The sequence below is a fragment of the Lissotriton vulgaris genome, chromosome 10 (assembly GCF_964263255.1).
Source record: "Lissotriton vulgaris chromosome 10, aLisVul1.2, whole genome shotgun sequence".
NCBI lineage: Eukaryota > Metazoa > Chordata > Amphibia > Caudata > Salamandridae > Lissotriton > Lissotriton vulgaris.
In genome coordinates, this window is record NC_141698.1 from 465,743,135 (window position 1) to 465,762,190 (window position 19,056).

The 19,056-nt window shown below is 45.6% G+C and overlaps 1 protein-coding gene across 2 annotated transcripts in view; it reads right to left on the reverse strand.

Moving 5' to 3' along the window:
• GLYR1 (glyoxylate reductase 1 homolog) overlaps window positions 1-19,056 on the reverse strand; it is a 526,825-nt gene that overhangs the window by 91,576 nt on the left and 416,193 nt on the right. For both annotated transcript variants that reach the window (XM_086941330.1, XM_086941329.1), the window contains one exon: window positions 2,262-2,363. In XM_086941330.1, coding sequence (XP_086797456.1) covers window positions 2,262-2,363 — 102 coding nt within the window. The remainder of the gene's footprint in view (window positions 1-2,261; window positions 2,364-19,056) is intronic.

Below are 19,056 nucleotides of genomic sequence, written 5' to 3' on the forward strand. Positions count from 1 at the left end.
CTGTGGGTTCTGTTCACTGGATCTCTGATCATGTTCTTGCTGACCGAAGGCTGTGTGGGTGTCGAATGTTGCGGAGTTCTGGCACATTCTGTACGAGCCAGAAGGTGGAAAAATAACTTTCTAGCAAAGGAGCTGTTGACAATGCACAATACTACGAGGGGAAGGAAAAATGATGCACAACGCCAATCATAAAATGTCCGAGGAAACACAACAGTCCAGGCCCAACACAAGATGGGAGGAGTATGTATACCATGTGTATCTGCATCCAACACATGCCTATGAATAGGCTGTTTCCCGGCGTTATCCCCATCCTACTCCTCAGTGAATAGGGATACGTGGATATCAGAAGCCTTCAATTACTGGTCATCCTTGATCAAATTTTGTGGCGATTATAAATTTATGCCTTAAAACAACTACATGCCAGGCAAGTGTTTGAAGAGGATAAAGAAGTACTTGCAAAACTCACAACTGCTATTTGCCCACATGTCTCCCCATTGTTTAGACAAAACAGTTTAGTACATGATATATACAGTTCATTTAATTCAAATAAAGTACAAACAAACTAAAATATGGATTAAAAATAATCCTTATGCTATCCAGTCACCTGAAAATGCTAAATGCATCACTCACCACAGAAGAATCAAATGAAGCAGGTTTTGAAGTTTAATATACCCTCTGCAATGTTTTATGAGCGCTAATGCTCCATGATCAGTGCACTCAAACAGCCATAAAAGGAAATATAATGTCTTTCAGGCATTTTTATTTAACTTTGTTTATTGATTGAAATCACAGTAGTACATTACATGATTGAACGACACATTGCATACTTTCATCAAAATATTCCAGTAAAAACATTAATCAAGAATTACTCATTACTCATCTCCTACCAGTCTGTTTTGTCTGCGCATTTCCATTTCAATCGTGGGTGACACACATAGATCTCTCCTGAGTTTGTTCCACTGTGACCACTTCTTATCCCATTTCTTGGGGCATCCCCGAGCTTTATAGACCTCAGTCTCTGCCAGCATGCATCTATCCATTTCTATGACCCATAGGGTGACACGAGGTGGGTCTACGCCCCCCCAACTCTTAGCCAATTCTCTCTTTACCAGTGTACAACCCAGCGTTGGGAATTGCTGTTCGACCTCGGTTAGGTCAGTGGCCTCCCAGATGTTCAATAATTTGAGCTGTGGGGTTAGTGATATAGCTTTTCGAAGGGCTGTGAACATGTGAGTCATGGCTCCCTCCCAAAGGGGGCGTATCCTGGGGCAGTACCACAATGTATGGTGAAATGTGGCCTGCTGACCACATCCCCTTACACATCTGTTATCAGGTTTGGATCCTATCTTGGCCAAACCTGTCCCTGTAATATATGAGCGATGGCGTACTCTAAGCTGAATGAGGCGAAACCTCGGAGTGATAGCTGCATCACGTGGGGACTTCAGTGCCGACTGCCAGTCTCCGTCCTCTATAGGGCACATGTCTTCTTGCCATCGCTCCCTGAGCTTCGGAAAGGTGTCTGGGAGGTTGTTACTCAGCTTTTTGTAAGTTAAGGCTATTGCTTTCGACTTGAGAGGCCCATCAAGCAGGCGATCTTCCAGGGTTGACTACTCTGGTATGTCTTTAAACTACGGAAAAGCTGCCTGGAGCGCGTGCCTGATTTGTATGTATCAGTACATTTCTCCCTGTGCCATCTGATATCGTGTTTGGAGTTCACTAAAAGTCAGTATTGCCCCCTTTTTGACCAGATCCCCCACTGTTGATATCCCGATAAGGTCCCATTTGTCAAATCCGGGCTGATATCCTAGTCTACCCAGCTTCTGAGCATACCACAGCGGCGTGGCCAACGAGAGAGTGCCCGCCCATCCTAGCTGAGAGGTAACTCAACGCCAAATTTCTAGTGTATGTTTGGTCTGTCCGAAGAACTTCCCTTTATTTTTCCTGTCAGTGGTGTATAGAGCCCCCAGTTATCCAGTGTGTTCAGTTTGGTACCTGTCGAGGGAGTATGCTGGGTCATCCGGGGGGGGGGTGATGTATCCAACGGTTAAGTCACTAGTGTCTTTCAGGCATTTTGCCGAAAAGAAAAACATGACATGTCCCTTGAAACGTAAGAATTTGTGATACATGTACTGCTTGCAGTATTGGAGTATTATAAATGAACAAGCTTATTAGACACTGCTGGAAGGTAATAGACACAGAAGACAGACCAAATTCATAGACAATGCATAAAATCAATCTGATCTGTGTTCAGGGATACTTACTCGAGAGACTTCAATAACAGTGTCAGGATCTACTGTTGACATGTCCACATAACACTTCCCAGGACGGATTCCCTGTAGAACACCACTCGGGCCCAGGACAAGCTGTGGAGGTAAACAAATGAAGACTATTGCAAACTGTAAAAATAATAACACTGTTGAATACCCTACCTATCCCGTAAGATGAGAGTTTCTGCCATTCTGCTGTTGCCCCACTGTCTCCCAGCAACCAGTCTAACCGGGTCTTGAATGTTCCTCCTCCATCACACATATCAAGGACCAGGTCCAATAACCCCATCGCCAAACTTTTAACCTAGTCCTGGGTCAACTGAGCACATCCAGGACAAGGGATAAAGCGTCTGGGACCAGCACCACTTCCCATCCCGATCTGCCTCAGCACAACCTCTACATCTTCTAAGTGTATGGAACCAGGGCTCTCCAAACCCATCCCCAAGATCGGGATCATGTAAGTACTTTTCAAATTATTAATTTTTATACTTTTCAAAGGTTCAATTTCTGGATCAGTATCATTATCCTTTCCCAATCCAGCAGATCTGAATAGAACTGATCTTCTTGCAATAGAGTTTCTTGTACCAGAAAATCCAGCAATGACTGAACAACGAGGGCGTCGTGGAAAACAGCTGCTATCGCCTAAAGAGTTTTAAACGAGCACCACACTTTTGAAGCATGGGGAATCAAGGTCACCTCTTACCAAAAGCCAGCCTACCCAGCACCTCTTCTAAACTCCAGCCCAAGGCAAGGCCTCAGTCACCGCCCAAAGCCCACAATCTCCATTCTTAGAGGGGCACTGGGTCCCACTCCTCAATCAAGGCCTCTCTTCCGGGTTTCCATCTGTGAGTCTTATGGTGAAATAGTCGCACACGGAGACGGTCGTCGGTTTGCAGAACCAATTACAAGAACCCTAAACCGCTTTCCAGCAACTCAATGACATCATAGCCAAACGGACAGTGGCAACAACCAACGACAAGCATTAGCATAGCCAATAGGTCTCGCCTTTGGGCCCTTATAAGTGTTTAGCCATGCAACTGTTGGTGTTGTTGCACCAAGGATATTTTGCTGCATAACTAAATACTTATAAGGCCCCAAAGGCGAGACCTATTGGCTATGCCAATGCTTGTTTTATGTGTGCTGCATTCTGCTTCACACATGAAAAGAGGAAAAAGCCTCTTGTGATTAGTCAGTCAGTCAAATACACTTTATTCGATTTGTTAAAATCATAAAAGGCATAAAAATTCACATACATACATATAAATTGGGCAATTCATGTATTTACAAACTCAGTGCAAGGCCCTTTTCAACAAATACACTACAATTAATCAAGTGAAAATCAGCATAAATAATAAAATCAGTCAGGATAATAAAATTAGGTGGCGCATTTTTTGTTTTAGTTCAAGTTGCCGCCACTAAAAAACTGGCCACACAAAAAATGATGCGGGTGCTACTCAACAACTGGAGATGGATGAGAGCGGGCCTGACTTGAATAAAGCCGGCATCTCTCAAGATTAGTAACAAATATTTTTTTCTTATGTCCGAATAAAACCCGCAAAACATAATGAAATGCATTGTATCTTGTTGCGAGAAATTATTACAGTTACAAGGCGGACCATCTTCAGGTTTGACCCACGATTGGTAGCTACCCAGGAAGTGATGTATCAGATTGAATCTAAATTTGGTTAATAAAAATCTGTGAAAGGGTTTAGTTACAATTTTAAGATATGGCTCAAGTGAGGGGGAAATTGATAGCATATAATGCGATTTAACTGTAGGTTTCAGTAATTCCTGCTCCTCACGAACCAATCTAGCCCTATCAATAAAGTGCTTCTTGATCCAATTAACATCCTCCCTCTTGATGCCAGATCGGGTTAGAAAGAGCTCCGGGCGTCCTAATTGTGTAAAAACATTTCTCAGATATTCCAGCCAGGGTAATTTTTTAGCATAATCCAATGCCATAACATCCTTCAAGATAGCATGATTCACAGTTATTTCTCAATTGAGCCATGTTTTTACCCCGAATGTTAATGGGGCCAATTTCAGCTTGTCTGTGACTTAATCCAGACCCACCTCAGAGTGCATCGAAAAGGTAGGGGTGGACTGGGGAACAGACAAAAAGGTATCTCAAAAACCTATTTTCCACTCTTTGGATCTATTCATGAGATACATAGCCCCATAAAGATGAACCATATGTGGCAATTTGCATCCTTTTAGTGTTGTAAACTTTTAAAAGGGCCTCCGTTTTGAAAAGCCCATGAGGGCGGACGTGGATCTGGCCACGGATATGCTCTTAGCCTTGATTTGAGGGGCCCACGTCCCCTTCTCATCGAAGAGAACCCCTAAGTAAATAGGGGAAAATGGCCACCCTGGAGACCACCTCACCCTTGCACACGAAGGTATTGGATTTACACTTATTTCTATGATTACCAACCACCATCAAATGGGATTTTTTCGCATTAAATATTAGATCCAGCCGATCCATGAAGACCCCGAATAGGTCCAACAGTCTCAGGAGTTCCACTCCGGTACGAGCTAATAAGACTGCGTCGTCCGCGTATAGGAGAGCTGGTATAGTTGCGTCTCCTACACGCGGCACGCCCACCCCTGGTACATCTAAATAATTTCCAAGGCCATTAATGTAGATGGTGAAAAGGAGGGGGGGCAAAATACAGCCCTGTCGCACTCCTCGCACCGATTTAAAACGACTTGTGCACCTGCCCTCCTTGGGGACCCTAAACGTTGCAAACAACGCCCGGTGAAGGGACGCCATAAAGTTTACAAGTGATGGGTCAATCCCGATCTCCAAGAGGATTGGCCACAACTTAGTCCTGTTCACTAAATCGAAAGCAGAGGAGAGGTCCATAAAGGCCAGAAATAACGACCCCTCCTTGGCAACCATATACTTGGAAATGAAAAGATGCAAGTTTGAACATTGATCAAGCGTGCCTCTATTTTCTCTAAACCCATATTGTATGTTTGATAAAACCCCACTTCTCTTTATGTTGTCCCTTAACTTAAACAGTAAGGCTCTGCCTAGTATCTTAATCGCAGAGTCTAAGAGGGAGATGGGTCTATAGCACGCCAGATAATCTCGCTGACCCTTTTTAAAGATCGGCACGATGATTGAAGTGGCCCAGGTGGCAGGGAAAGTGTTACCATTAGCTGCGCAAAAGACATTTGTTAACACCTTGGCCCAAAGATTTGGTGAATGGCTATAAAGGTCTGCCGGTACGCCATCCGGCCCCGGAGCCTGGTTTTTCGAAGTCTCCGAAATTGCCCTCTCCACTTCATCATAGTTGAAAAGTAGAGGGGCAGACTCGGGGACCACCAGTGGACAACATGAGGCGCCAGAATCTGAGTCACCATAAACTTCTCTAAAAAGACAAAGCCATTTGTCATCAGAGATAACACAGTCCATGACTGTGTTTTCTGAGTCTGAAAAAAAGGGCTGGTTAATTGTTGCCAGAACTGGGTGCTATCGCGCAGTACATCAATTGAGAGTAGTTTTTCCAATGCTGCCTTTTTTATGTCATTTTTCCTTCCGCTGATTGTTAACTTGTACACCTTCCTCAAGTTGGCAATAACTGCCTTATCTCTCGGGGTCATTTTCAATGCTTGTGTTAATGCCCTGTGAGCTCTTGAACAGTTAAGAGTCAAACCATCTATGGTGATTGTTTCCTCCCTGAACTGATTTAAATAATTCGAGATTTGTACGCATATTGGCTCAAAGGCCCCCATGATATCTAGATTGGTAGCATTTAGATCCTGGCAAATCGCCATGTTACCCTCAATTTTGGGGAGCAATTCTTCGATTAAGTTTTCGGGGACTACCTTTGCCCACTTAAGCCTTCTCCCTTGGTCCTTGGGAAGTAGAGCAGGCCTCGTTTGAGAGAGGCAGGACTCGATGCCCACGGGGTCACCCCAGTGCGACTCAAGCAACACCGGGTTGTGATCGCTATATACCGAGACAATTACTTTATAGATCACAACCCTTTGTAGGATACCAGGGGTCAAAAAAATATAGTCTATCACTGAACCAGGGTCAGTACCCTTATAGGCAATTGCTCTTGCCTCCCCCTCGGTGTTGTCCGTTTAAAATCTATTAAAATTGGCTAGCAACTCTTCGAGGGCCTCTCCTGACTTTGTGTGCTCAAAGTGAGGAGCCACCGAGCCTGCTGGGCCCTCATGCTCTCCTGCGTAACATAGGTCACTACATGGATGAATATTAAAATCGCCCATTAAGATGAGCTCGAAATTAGCGTAAATATTTTACTGAGGAAGGATAAAAATGTTTCCAAAGAGACAATGTATTCATTACCATCGTCCCTTTCCCAGGAATTGTAACATTTAATTAAGATGATTTTGCGGGTGGAAGAAAGTACCCATTCAACAATTAAGAGGTTTGGTGAGACTGCCTCCACCTGGTTTAGTGTCCCCATGAGTTTTAACGAGAAGAGGGAGATGAGGCCCCCCTTTGCTGTGCCCGCGGTGCTTGGGATTGCCGGGACGGCAAAGCGGGTAAAGCCATCCAGCCAGAAGCTAGAGGAAGGGTCCCAAGATTCCTGAATAGCTATAATGTCATGGCTAGAGACTAAATCGACCCAGGCTGTGTCCGCCCTTTTTGCTCTAATACCCGCTACATTCCAGCTGATGATTTTACAACCCACTGTCGCATCAGGGTTAGAAACCCCTTGGGTGACAGGCTGCGTCATGACTAGCGGTCAATCATTTTCCTCCATATCGGAGAGAAGGGCAAATTGGTTGCTCAGGACCGGCCCACGCCCCTCAACAGATGTACAAGTTGTCTGGGGCCACCGGGACACCCTCTCCCCCGTTTGGGGGATGCTATGTGATTTTCCCACTAGTCTTGCACCTCCCGGTTCTGAGCTCCAACCTCTCATTACCATGGCTGGGCAACGTGCCCCATAATGTGTGTCTGGGGGCAGGTAAAATAATCCTAAGGGAACCGGTCTCATTTGCCCTGTTTGTGAGATCTCCAAGCCATCCCAGAACAGCCTGTCAGCCAAATCAGAGCTATCGAAGTTCACTATTACACAGTCCCCCTCTATGTTCTTTGGACATTTCCCAATCAAACCCACCCTTCTCGCCATAATAATCCTATTTGAAATGTTCATCCCTCCGCTACAAGAGTTAGCACACCAGACTCTAGCCTTATTTATTAGGTCAACAACTGGTTCAGGCTCTCCCTCTTTAAGTGGAGCAACTCCAATGAATGTGGCAACTAAGGGGGCGGCCTCCGGGGGAAGGTCTAATTTTACTTGGCAGCCCCTTGCCAGCTTACTAATAACTGGACTTGGTGGCGGAACAGAACTACCTAGGGGGCCTAGGTTTGGGCGAATGGTGTCAGTACTAGTGGAACCTATATGGGAATCCCGAATCCTGGCGTAATCTAGGGCCACCCCAACACTGGTCGCCGTGGATGCGGAGGGTTTAACTACCTCCTTGACTCTTTTGCCTAGAGGATCAACACCCACCATAGGGGGTTCCTGAACTAGGGTGTGTTTATTAACATATGTAACTATTAAGGCACATTTCTTTAATAGACCAGAAAGGCAAGTGTTCAAAGTTTCCACGATATCTTTCGCTATACCCAATAACAGAGGCTCAATACGGGCAATGAACAAGGCCTCTAACTGATCGCCAAGATTATCATTAGTCACAGTGGCTATATTTGGAATGCCCTCTGCTTTTTTTCTCCTTTTTGTATTCTTCTTCGGTTCGGGCTAGTAACCCGGATACACTGTAACGAAGGCGGGGATGGGGATTTGCAAGGAGAAAGACAAACAGTAGGTACAATAATGTTATGATGATTTATCAAAACCACCTCAGGCTTTAATGGTATGTGAGGCCCTTGGGCAGTCTCAGTAACATGAGTTCCGTTTGTGAGGGGCGAAGGGGCCAAACCGAGCTCCTGCTCTGCATTTGCAATTTTCCTTTGTGTGGGCCCCCACAGCAGATAAAAGATAGGAAATAATTGTCTCAGAGTGTCTAGGTACCTTGGCCTTCTTCCGCCGCTCCTCTGCGTTAGTAGCTTTCTTGCGCTTACCCATAGTAGGTTGTCAGGGGGCTGGCCCAGCCCTGCCTCCACCTGCCTTGTAATGCTGTTTAGCCGGGCGCTGCCCGCGCGCGTCCCGCGACGCAGAGGGAGCCTCTGCTCTTTATGCGCCTCCGGGCGCGGGATTGCTGTGATGTGGGCGGGACCGCTGGGCAGCCTGGGAGCTGTAGTCTCCCCCCTCTGCGGCCGCGCAGTGGTGCTGGCAGCGGCAACAGGGGAGACCAACAGCGTCAGGACCCCAGGTATGGCAAGCTCCGGTGTTGATGGTAATCAGCTCACGTTTGCCCCAAACAGCGTCTGTGAACCCCCCTCTTGTGATTATTTTTGTACATAAAGATTTCCCTCCTATACATAAATAATCATCCTTGCAACGCAGACACCCTTGCACCATGGTGCAAAGGTGCCAGGGCAGGCCATTGTGCGCCGGCGCAGGGGAAAAGGACAGGAATGCACCGTATCTTACAGATACGGCGCATTCCTGCCCTCTTCTTTTGCCATAGGGAAGCGCAGCAGGAAGGCCTGCAGCGCATCCTTTCGGCAAAACCTCAAAAATGAAGCCCTTTGTTTTTAGTTCTATTAACTTTGTACCAGTATAACAATGTGCGATACTGTCCAGTTTTTAAAGCGGAAATATAAGTTGTTTCAACTGTGATTTAAACCTGTGCTCTACTACAGGTCATATGCGGGTGTACGCACCAGGTGCGCCAATCTGTCTCGCAGAAATTTAATCATGGTTCCGCACATTAAAGACAGACTCAGCAGCTGGCGCATTGTGTCACTAAGCTATATTTCCCAATCGGCTGGCTCCTTTGCTAAAGTTTGGCGCAGTGTCAGTTATGTTTAAGGCACTTGACATTTTACTTGTTTCGCCTGAAATCACCAGGGGGTCAAAAGAATACCTTACATGAAAATAGAGAGCTCCTGGCAGGCAAGTACCTCTAAAAGGCAGTGGGGCTGAGGTCACGCGAGACACTTGTTACCCATGGCAACTGACTATGTTAAGAAAGAAGGTAGGTTGAGACTGTAACCTTCTGTCCAGATCAGCAGCGCAAGTTTCTAACAGTGGCCAAAGGAGCATTGTACTCCTGCTGAGGAGGACGGTGAGAGGGGAGGTCACATAATGTTGATTTATTTGTTGGACTCTGCTTAGACGGCCAACACTTGTTAATATGGAGCCATTAACAGGCCAGCAGCACTGCCGGGAAGTGCTGGTACTGTCCAAATGTATGTCATATCTACTGTAAAACATGATATATTGGATTTAGAGAGTCTGTGAAATGTAGGTACTGACTCATTAAAAGGGTCATTAAGTGTAAGTCTGCTCTTCTGCAAGAGCTTTTATGTTCCTAATACACGAACAGCAGCTATGCTAAGATGCGCTGATATTTCCCTATGAAAATAAATAACAGCAGTGAAATGTTTAAGGTTCCGCTAAACATATTGCAGCCCTGCTGAAAAGTAGCACTGCTGTCCCGCTGAATGCACTGCAATGCTGCTGAGAAATTCTAACATTGTTCCACTAAAAATATTGCATGCCTGCTGAGGTGTTCTGGCATTGCCCCGTTAAAAGTAAAGTGTGCCAGTAGCAGAATTGGGTCCTTGTTCCATAGGAAGCATAGGATAGGATACTATTTGGAATAACACGCTATTCCAGTGCCTCGACATTATTTGGGTGTGGAATACCACATAAGGAATTTCGGTGCGCTAATGACTTAAGGGGCCTATTTATGGGGGAGTAATGCAGTGCAGTGCAGTGCAGCGCAGCTAGTCACTTTGCTACGCTGCACTGCATAACAAGGATAGGACAGGAATACACCATATTTAAGGCAATACAGCTCATTTCTGTCCTTAGCCTGCGCTAGCGCCCTTTTGTCTGCATAGAGCCAAGGGTGCAAGGGTGCCTACGTCTCATTCAGGATTGATTTTGGGTGATAAGGGGCACCTTCCTGCACAAAACAAATCCTGGGAGGCATATTCCTCTTTCCATGTGCCAGCAGAATGCAGCACACATAGAAAGAGGAAGCAACAAGGAAGGTGTAAGATTTTGCTCATTTCCAGGTTTGCAAGTTCTTGTAAATCTGGGAATGCGTCAAAAACCACGGCTGTTGCATGGGAACACCCATGCAACACCCATAGAATGCCTTCCCAGGACAGAATAACAGAACGCAGCAATTTGCCCTATGTTGCATTACTCCTGTTTTGTGGACCCATTCAGAGCCGTACAAAGTGGCATCAAAAATCTGTCTTAAGGTCTGCACTGCTCTTGCACCACATTGCATGGTGCAGGAGCGACACAAAGGACCTCATAAATAGGCCCCAGACATGCCTATTCATGAGGGGGTTTGCATCGCTCTTGCACCACCCAATGTGGTGCAAGAGCGAACCAAACCTTACATGTGATTTATGAAGCCGCACAAGGCAACTTTTCATGGCCCTGAGTGGCTCCATAAAGCTGGAGTAAGGCAATGCAGCGCAAATATCTGCTTTCCCTTCTCTGCCTTGGGAAGGCATTCCATGGGCAATGAATGGGTCTTTCCTCGCCACATCCCATGGTTTTTGACGCATGCCCAAATTTACTAAAACTGGTAGACCTGGAAATGCACCAAAACAATAGGTCTTCTCAGATAACACATAGCGAGGAGAAATATATTTATTTCTCCCCCTTACTTCCTCTTTCTATGTGTGCTGCACACAGAAAGGGGATTATGCCTCAGGAGTGTTTTTGTGCAGAAAGGCGTCTTTCCTGCACAAAACAATCCTGCATGCAACACAGGCACCCTTGCACCTTCATGCAAGGGTGCCTGCATTGGCGCTATGCTGCCAAAAGGGTGTCAGGGCAGGGGAAAAGCCAGGAATACGCCGTATTGCCTTATATATTTTGCCTTTTCCCTGTCAGGCAGCGCAGCAACGTGACTTGCTGTGCTCTGTGACTTTCTGGTAAAGAGTCCTCTGAGGGAATAGTGCGACATTTTGACACAAAGTGATAGGAACGCAAGTGATGAGCAAATGTTTCATGTTATAAACAAAAATTCCAAGCACAAGACTTTTTTCACATGCAGTTTTATTAGAGATTGTAAATGAAACAGTAAATAGAAGAAAGGCAGAGGACGGAATGTGCACAGCTGCTGGGCAATTTTGCGCTAGTTGTGAGAAAGTTTAGACCTGTGCCTTACAGTTCTGCAGTGGCATTTGCAGTAATGCACAGTGCAAAAATATTTCTCTGAAAGACAACCTTTTGGACCAACTGGTGGAATAAAATGTTGGGTCAAGACTGGTACAAATTTTTCCTATGTCATTGCGAAATTGCACATCGCGGAGCAATTTATGCGAAGAGGGCATAATACTAATTCTTCATTTCGTGCAGTATGTTTGGCAACTTATTACACAGTTTAGACTTGTGCAGGAAGTAGACGTCACCTTAATGGTCCAATGTTTCAAAACACAAGAGTGTAAAAGAACGTCAACCTGTCCAGACTGACATTTGTTAAAATGGCGGCCCTTTCACAATTAAAAGGATGCTTAGGGGAGGGAGAGAGAGGAAGAGAGAGGAAAGTTAGCTGTGCGCGGGGGCAGATCGGGCAGCATATTTACGACCGCCTGCAATCTCCAGGCTGGATACTCCTTTGCAGCTGTCCGGATTGTTCGGCTTTCCTCTGAGAAGTATTGGGAAGATGCCCAAGGGTGCATGGAGGAACCGATAAACTAGGAGCCAGAGCTCTAAATAATAGATGGGGCGGGGGGAGCAGGCACCTTGGAGCCATCGACCGACAGTCTCAGATCTCCCCAGAGAAAGAGGGATTGTTTATATACTCACTCTGTGAGCCCAATAGAAAGGGGGCAGCAAACACGGTTTCTGAACTCTCGGGATCAAAAGACTCCTTCAGGTCTACCGAAGATCCAGTGGTTCGAGTAAGAAAGTCAGAGGAAACATCACACAGTTGCAGGCACATTTAATTCATGTATGACACATAAGTGAAAAGCACTCGCCAAGGAGGCTTAAATGCAGGACCCGATTGGTATTTGAAAGGCATGAGGTTAAACGAAAGACAGAGCAAAAAAAAAAAAATACACAAACAAGCATTGTAAAAGTAACGCGGCCGTTAAAATACTGCCTCACTGAAAACAGCAAAGCGGCCGCGCGACCGCGAAAGTGAAACTGATCGCGATCAAGCGCGGCGAGCGATGCCCTTAATGGGCATGATGAGGAAAGCCATATGGCGCCTCTGCTCCTAAGCGCACGCCCATGCACATGCACGCAAGCTGTAGGCCGGCCATGGTAGAATTTTTTTAAGTCCTTACTAAAAGTCTCACCAGACCAACGCATGCGCTGGGTCAGGCGAGACCTAAAAAGGAAGTGTGTTCCACCTTTACTCATGGAACATCAATGGCCTAGCCTCAAAAGCTTGTGAACCTGACGTTCTGCAATATTTCAAAACACTCCTCGTAATCTTGTTGCAGGAAACATGGCTGACTGAACCGTTACAAATACACAGGTTCTACTGTTTCACCATACCAGCCACAAAAGGCAGAAAAACAGGTCATTGTTCTGGTGGGCTGACAACTTGTATATCGACAACTGCCATACCTACAACAGCTACAATCGATCCAGGAACAGAGGTTGCCTTAGCAACCAAACTCATTCTCTCTCTGGCCGGCCCACAAAAAGAAGTAACAATTGTCAACGCACATATCCACCCTAAACGTTTAGCAACAGATTCGGCGGAGCTATTTAGCCAAATAATTACTTGTATAGGCAACACTGAAACATCAAATATCATCTTATCGGGGGACTTGAATCAATACCTATTGGGATCATCCGACGAAAACGAAGCAAGATTCCAAACCTCACATTGCAATATACCAACACAAGGCATCTTCGCCCACAGGAAAATTAACAAAATAAACAGAAGCCTTCTTGAGGACCTGGAACATTCCAATCTTAGGGCCCTTAACGGAAGATTCGCAGGTGACACTCCTCCTGTAGCCAGTTTTTATACTTCAACAACTTCCTCGATACTGGACTTTATCTTTACTAGTCTCTCGTTTACATCTCGTTTACATCTATCATTAATTTCAGAATGGGGGAAAGGGAGATAGTGATCATCGCCGACAAGAAATAATTTTAGCCGCAACTGTTCCCTCTGGTATCCAGTTTGCCTTAGTCTTGGCCACCATCTATACGTCAGACTACAAAAGAATTAAATTCAGGGCAAATACCATCAAATCCCTGTCAGAATCTGCATTGAATCTCATACTTTCATATCCGACAAATATGAATTACATTGAAATCTGGGAACGCTTCACAAAGACGCTCAGCGAACTACACGGTTCACAAATAAAAACGAAGCACACTCTGCCATTTGAGCAAGTGAAAAGGCTTACTGCAGTACATGGCATGCAAATTAAAAGTCTCAAAAGAACCATAAACAGCTCAATAAGATCCTTGCGCCATATCCTGGGAACCTCTTGCTACTCTCCTCTTTGCGTCAACAAAGAACTAATTTAACCCCTCCCATGCTCATGACGGAGCCGCTCCGTCATGAGCATCGCCTGAGCTGTGCTCATGACGGAGCGGTCATGGCCCTGCCGCCGCGCCTGCGCGGTGCTGATTTCGCGCCTGCGCGGCGCGTTCTATTGAGCGGGCGGGGCCATGACGGAACCGCTCCGTCATGAGCACAGCGCAACCGCGGCTCGTGACGGAGCGGCTCCGTCACGAGCATGCGGAATTGCCGCCGCAGCGAAGGGGTTAAAGAAGCTGAAATGGGGCATTAGAAAAACCATGAAGATGACACCTGGGCCAAACTTGTTCAAAATATAAAACAAAATGACAAAGCTTGCTTCTGGAAAAATGGTGAACATAATCATCAACCCGCAACGTGGGGAAATTCTATCACACATATTACAGGAAACCTGGGCCAATTATCTGCACACTCGCTTCAACAACTTTACAGCAGGCTCCCTTCTCCAGTACCAGAACAGGGCAGCTCCAACTGACCAAAAAGCGGAACATTTATCTAACGACCGAGTCTCACATTCATTCTTTATCGCAAATTAACTTCTGGAGAAAGTGTTAGATGAAGCTGCGCACTTGTCAATTAAGCAGCAGAATGGGCACCAGGCCCAAATGGAATCCCGCCTGCTCTGTTTAACCAGAGGGCATCAGAGTGGGCAAGAGTACTTCATCCAATATTCCTGTAAGTGAGACAACGGGACGTCATCCCTGATTCAAGGAAAGGCTTCACGATCGTTCCCATCCACAAAAGTGGCGACAAGGCCTTGCCCAGCAATTATTGGCTAGTGGCACTAATTGATAATTAGGCTAAATACTTTGCGGGCATGCTTCTGGAAGAGCTTACAGCCTGGACGGACACGAATGACATAATTCCATTAAATCAGACAGGCTTTCGTGAGGAAACTGGCACAGCAACGAACATCTTAACATAAACTCTGCTCATAGATGCCACAATTTCGAAGAAAATGCAGCTGCACCTTTGTTCTATCGATTTTAGTGCCGCATTCGACAATGTGGACAGATCAAGACTATGGGCGAAGCTGGCAAGCTGGGGGATCCCAAATGCTCTTTTAAATATGATAATGCTCCTTCACACTGATACCTGGGTACAGGTAAAACGTGGCACAGGGATGCATTTGACAAGGAAAGTAAAAACAACGAAGGGCCTCAAACAAGGCACCCATGTTTGATTTATTCATGGCAGACCTCCTGAAATTACTCAACACCAGCAACTCTCACGCACCCAGGATGGGGGGCACAACTCTGTCCAATCTCCTTTATGCAGACAACGTAATCTTGCTCAGCCATACAGTATTAGGCATCTTCTCCACAGCATGCAGGGCTACGCTGAAGCAAATAAGTTGTCAATCAACTTAAAGAAAAACAGAACTATGTCAATTAGCAATAAAGGAAGCCAGAGAGAAGCTGGCAGCTGGGCGGCACACAAAAAGACTCAGTAGGAGTTTATAAGTACCTAGGTGTTTACATTGACAAGGAAGGAGCATTTGCCCAACACCTAGAGGAGATTAAAAGAAAGGGGTTGGTGCTAGCATTAACCATGAAAAGTTTAACATCTAAACTCCTAGGCCCAACATTATGCCCCCTACTAAAAGTAGCACAGGCCAAAATTCTTCCCACAATTACTTATGATAGTAAAGCCTTAAGAGGGAGAGATGCAAAACTGCTGGACATATCCTTAGTAAAAGCATACAGCAATAACTTTAACCTCCCAAACTACACTTCCCCGGCACAAATTAGACTGGAATTCGGCCTACTGAAGCAATCATGGGCCAGATACAGGACGTATATCAACTGCTGGACCAAAATTAGAGTATCGGCTCCCAAAACTCTAAATAAACTTCTATGGCAAGATCTTCAGCAGAGGGAGGATTCACCTGCAAGATCTATCTTCAGGAGGCTCTAGCATGCACTGGACTCTTGGCCTTTTGGAACAAGCAGATCCACCATTCAGCTTTTAAGAAATTAGTGGGGAAATCCTTGAAAAAGCTGGTTTTGGAGGAAGACAAAGCAGCTTTTTCAGTAAAATCGCATGCCTGAATGACTGTGAACAACTACAAAGCCCTGGCTCCTCAAAAATATTTCAATCTGGGCTACTCGAAACCACAGAAACTAAAATTCTTAAAACTTCGCCTTGGCTTGATCCCGTGCAGTCAGAACCTTTCACCAAGGAAGAGGGAGCCATCTCGAACATCTTGTAGTGTGTGCAAAAAAGGCCAGGGCGATATTACAAATTTACTATGCTCCTGCAAGGAGCTGATACAGGAAAGGAGATAGTTGCCATGGGTCCCCTAAACCAAAGGAATATCAGCTCAAGGAGACAAGCAGTTTTGGCATATTTTGACCCAGCAACACCTCAATTAAACTGTAGACTAGTGAGATTCCTAGATGCCTTTGAACTCTTAAACTCCACCTAGGCCAAGGGGAAGCCGCGACTACTGTTCGCACTCCTAACTAGGACACAAGACTGCCACTATTAAGGTCGACCTGGGAAATCTCTATATAAGCACTAGGACTGGATTGTTAATAAAGTCTCTTTTTGGATAGTAGTACAGCCCAGACAGACAGAGTATGAAGCCGGGCAGAGCGCATAAATTATATTGAGAACTATGTGTATGAAGAACAAAGCAATTTTTACCTGATAGCAATTTAACTGTTTTAACTTTTTTAAGGAGCTTTGAATTTTTGCAAATATGTAATTGTATCCCGTCATGATTTTATTTGATTACCTGAAACTCTTATTGCAATGGTTTTAAGTAACTATGCGAATGTAATAAAATTCAAATTCTATATCTATGACGGAAAACAGGCATTCCATTTGGGCACTTACAGCGACTTACAGGACTGTTCTTCTTGGAGAGTATGGGGTAAGGTCCAAGGACACACCAACAGGTCACCTCCGGGACATCTGTGTGCAGAGGTGTTACAGCATTGGGTGTCTTTCACTTTAACGGGGAACGGTCGGGTCAGGAAGCGGCTGCAAGCTGAGACTGGGGGACCAGTACGGGGGAATCCACAGGGAGGCTCACCTCGTGAAATCCTCGGACACGTAGGGACGCTGTTATTCCCCTTCTCAGGCCGTGGGGCTCGGATGCAGAGGTGTCCTTTGGTGTCAGATTTGATGCTAGAGTAACTGGCGGTTAAAGGGCGCCTGCAGAAAGAGGCTGCAAGCAGCAACTGTAAGTCCAGTCTGGGCAAACCCAAGAGTAGGCTTAGCTCCTGTGGGTCTGGGGCCCCCTTGGTACGGTCACCTCCCTTTTACTCAGGCTGTGGAGTGCTGGTGCATGGGTACTTTGAGGTGTCGGTAGCAGCAGTCAAGGACTCCCTCCGTCTTCTGCAGAAGGGGGCAAAAAGGACAGCTGGCCACTCTCATTGTGGGTCTCTGTGTCCCAGAAATCCCTCAACATGCAGGTCGGTCTTTCTTGGCGTTGGTGCCTGGTCTGAACACAACAAGCTTGGCTACTGCAAGGGGTCAGTACCTGATGTATTGGTGCTGTGTGGCACAGGTCGGTCCTGGCGTCCCCACACTAAGAGGGAGGAATGATCGGATGTGTAGAAGGAAAATGCTACTCACCAGTATGCATCTGTTCTTGGCATGTAGCGCTGCAGAGTTGCACACTAATCATAGATCGCCACCTAGTGTTGGGCCCGGATGTTTGCAGTTTGTTGTTCTGAAAAGTTCTTTGGGAGTCACGAGATAGGGGACTCTTCCTTTGAACCACATTGCGCATGGGCATCCCCAGATTGTTTTTCGCCATTAGGGAAATGATGGAGCTTTACAAGAAAAGGAAGGATGCTCATATTTGCATCTAATTAAGATAATACTGGAACAGACAAGGGTAGCAAGGGAGGCGGGTGGGCATATGCAACTCTGTAGCTCTACATGCCAAGAACAGATGCATACTGGTAAGTAGCATTTTCCGTTCGAGGCATATGAGCTGCAAATTGCACACTATGCATAGATTGTATAGCAGTACCCATCTAGCGGCGACCAACCCCATCTGTTGCAGTAGTTTGGAATGAGGTTTTGAGAACAGCCTGGCCCACATTAGCTTGTTGATTGGTTTGCACATCTACACAATAGTGTTTTGTGAATGTGTGCGGTATAGACCATGTAGCTGCTCTGCAGATGTCATCTAGAGGAATGTTACCTAAAAATGCCATTGAAGCCCCTATTTTTCTTGTAGAGTGGGTTTTAGGAGGAACAGAGAACGTATGTTTAGCTTTGTGGTAACAAATCTGTATGCCTCTGACAATCCATCTAGCTATACCAGATTTTGAAATGGGATTACCTTTGTGTGGTGGTGAAAGACACAAAAAGTTGTTTTGTCTTACGAAAAGGTTGTGTCCTCTCTATGTAGTATAGCAATGATCTTTTGGCATCTAATGTGTGAAGAGCTCTTTCTGGTACGGTCTGTGGTTGCGAGAAGGAAACGGGCAGTTCCACAGATTGATTGAGATGGAAGGGAGAAATGACTTTGGGTAAGAATTTTGGACTGGTAGGCAGAACTACCTTATTGTGATGCATTTGCAAAAAGGGTTCTTGAATGGTTAGTGCTTGTAGTTCACTAACTCTCCGCAGAGAGGTAATAGCTACTAGGAACACAACTTTCCATGTTAAAAATTGTAGTTCACATTTGTGTAAGGGTTCGAAGGGAGGCCCCATTAACCGTGTGAGAAAAACGTTTAAATTCCACACTGGTGAAGGTGGTACTCTTGGAGGAATTTTTCTTTTAAGGCCTTCCATAAAGGCTTTAATGGCAGGCACTCTGAATAGAGATAGATGTTGTCTGTTTTGCAGATATGCTGCTATTACAGCAAGATGTAGTCTAATAGACATATAGGCTAAGTTGCATCTTTGGAGATGCAGTAAGTATCCTATGATGTGTTGAATAGACACATCTAGAGGATTAATATTGCTGTTGTGACAATATATTACAAATTGTTTCCACTTGGCTGTATAACATGCCCTAGTGGTTGGACGTCTAGCTTCTTTTATGACATTCATGCAGTCTGCAGGAAGGTTCAAATATCAATATTCTAGGATTTCAGGAGCCAGATCACAAGGTTGAGCTGAGCTGGGTTCGGGTGTCTGATCTCTCCACGGTTCTGCGTTAAGAGGTGTGGAGACAGGTGTAATTTTTGGTGCAGTACTACCGACAGTTCTAGCAGTGTGGTGT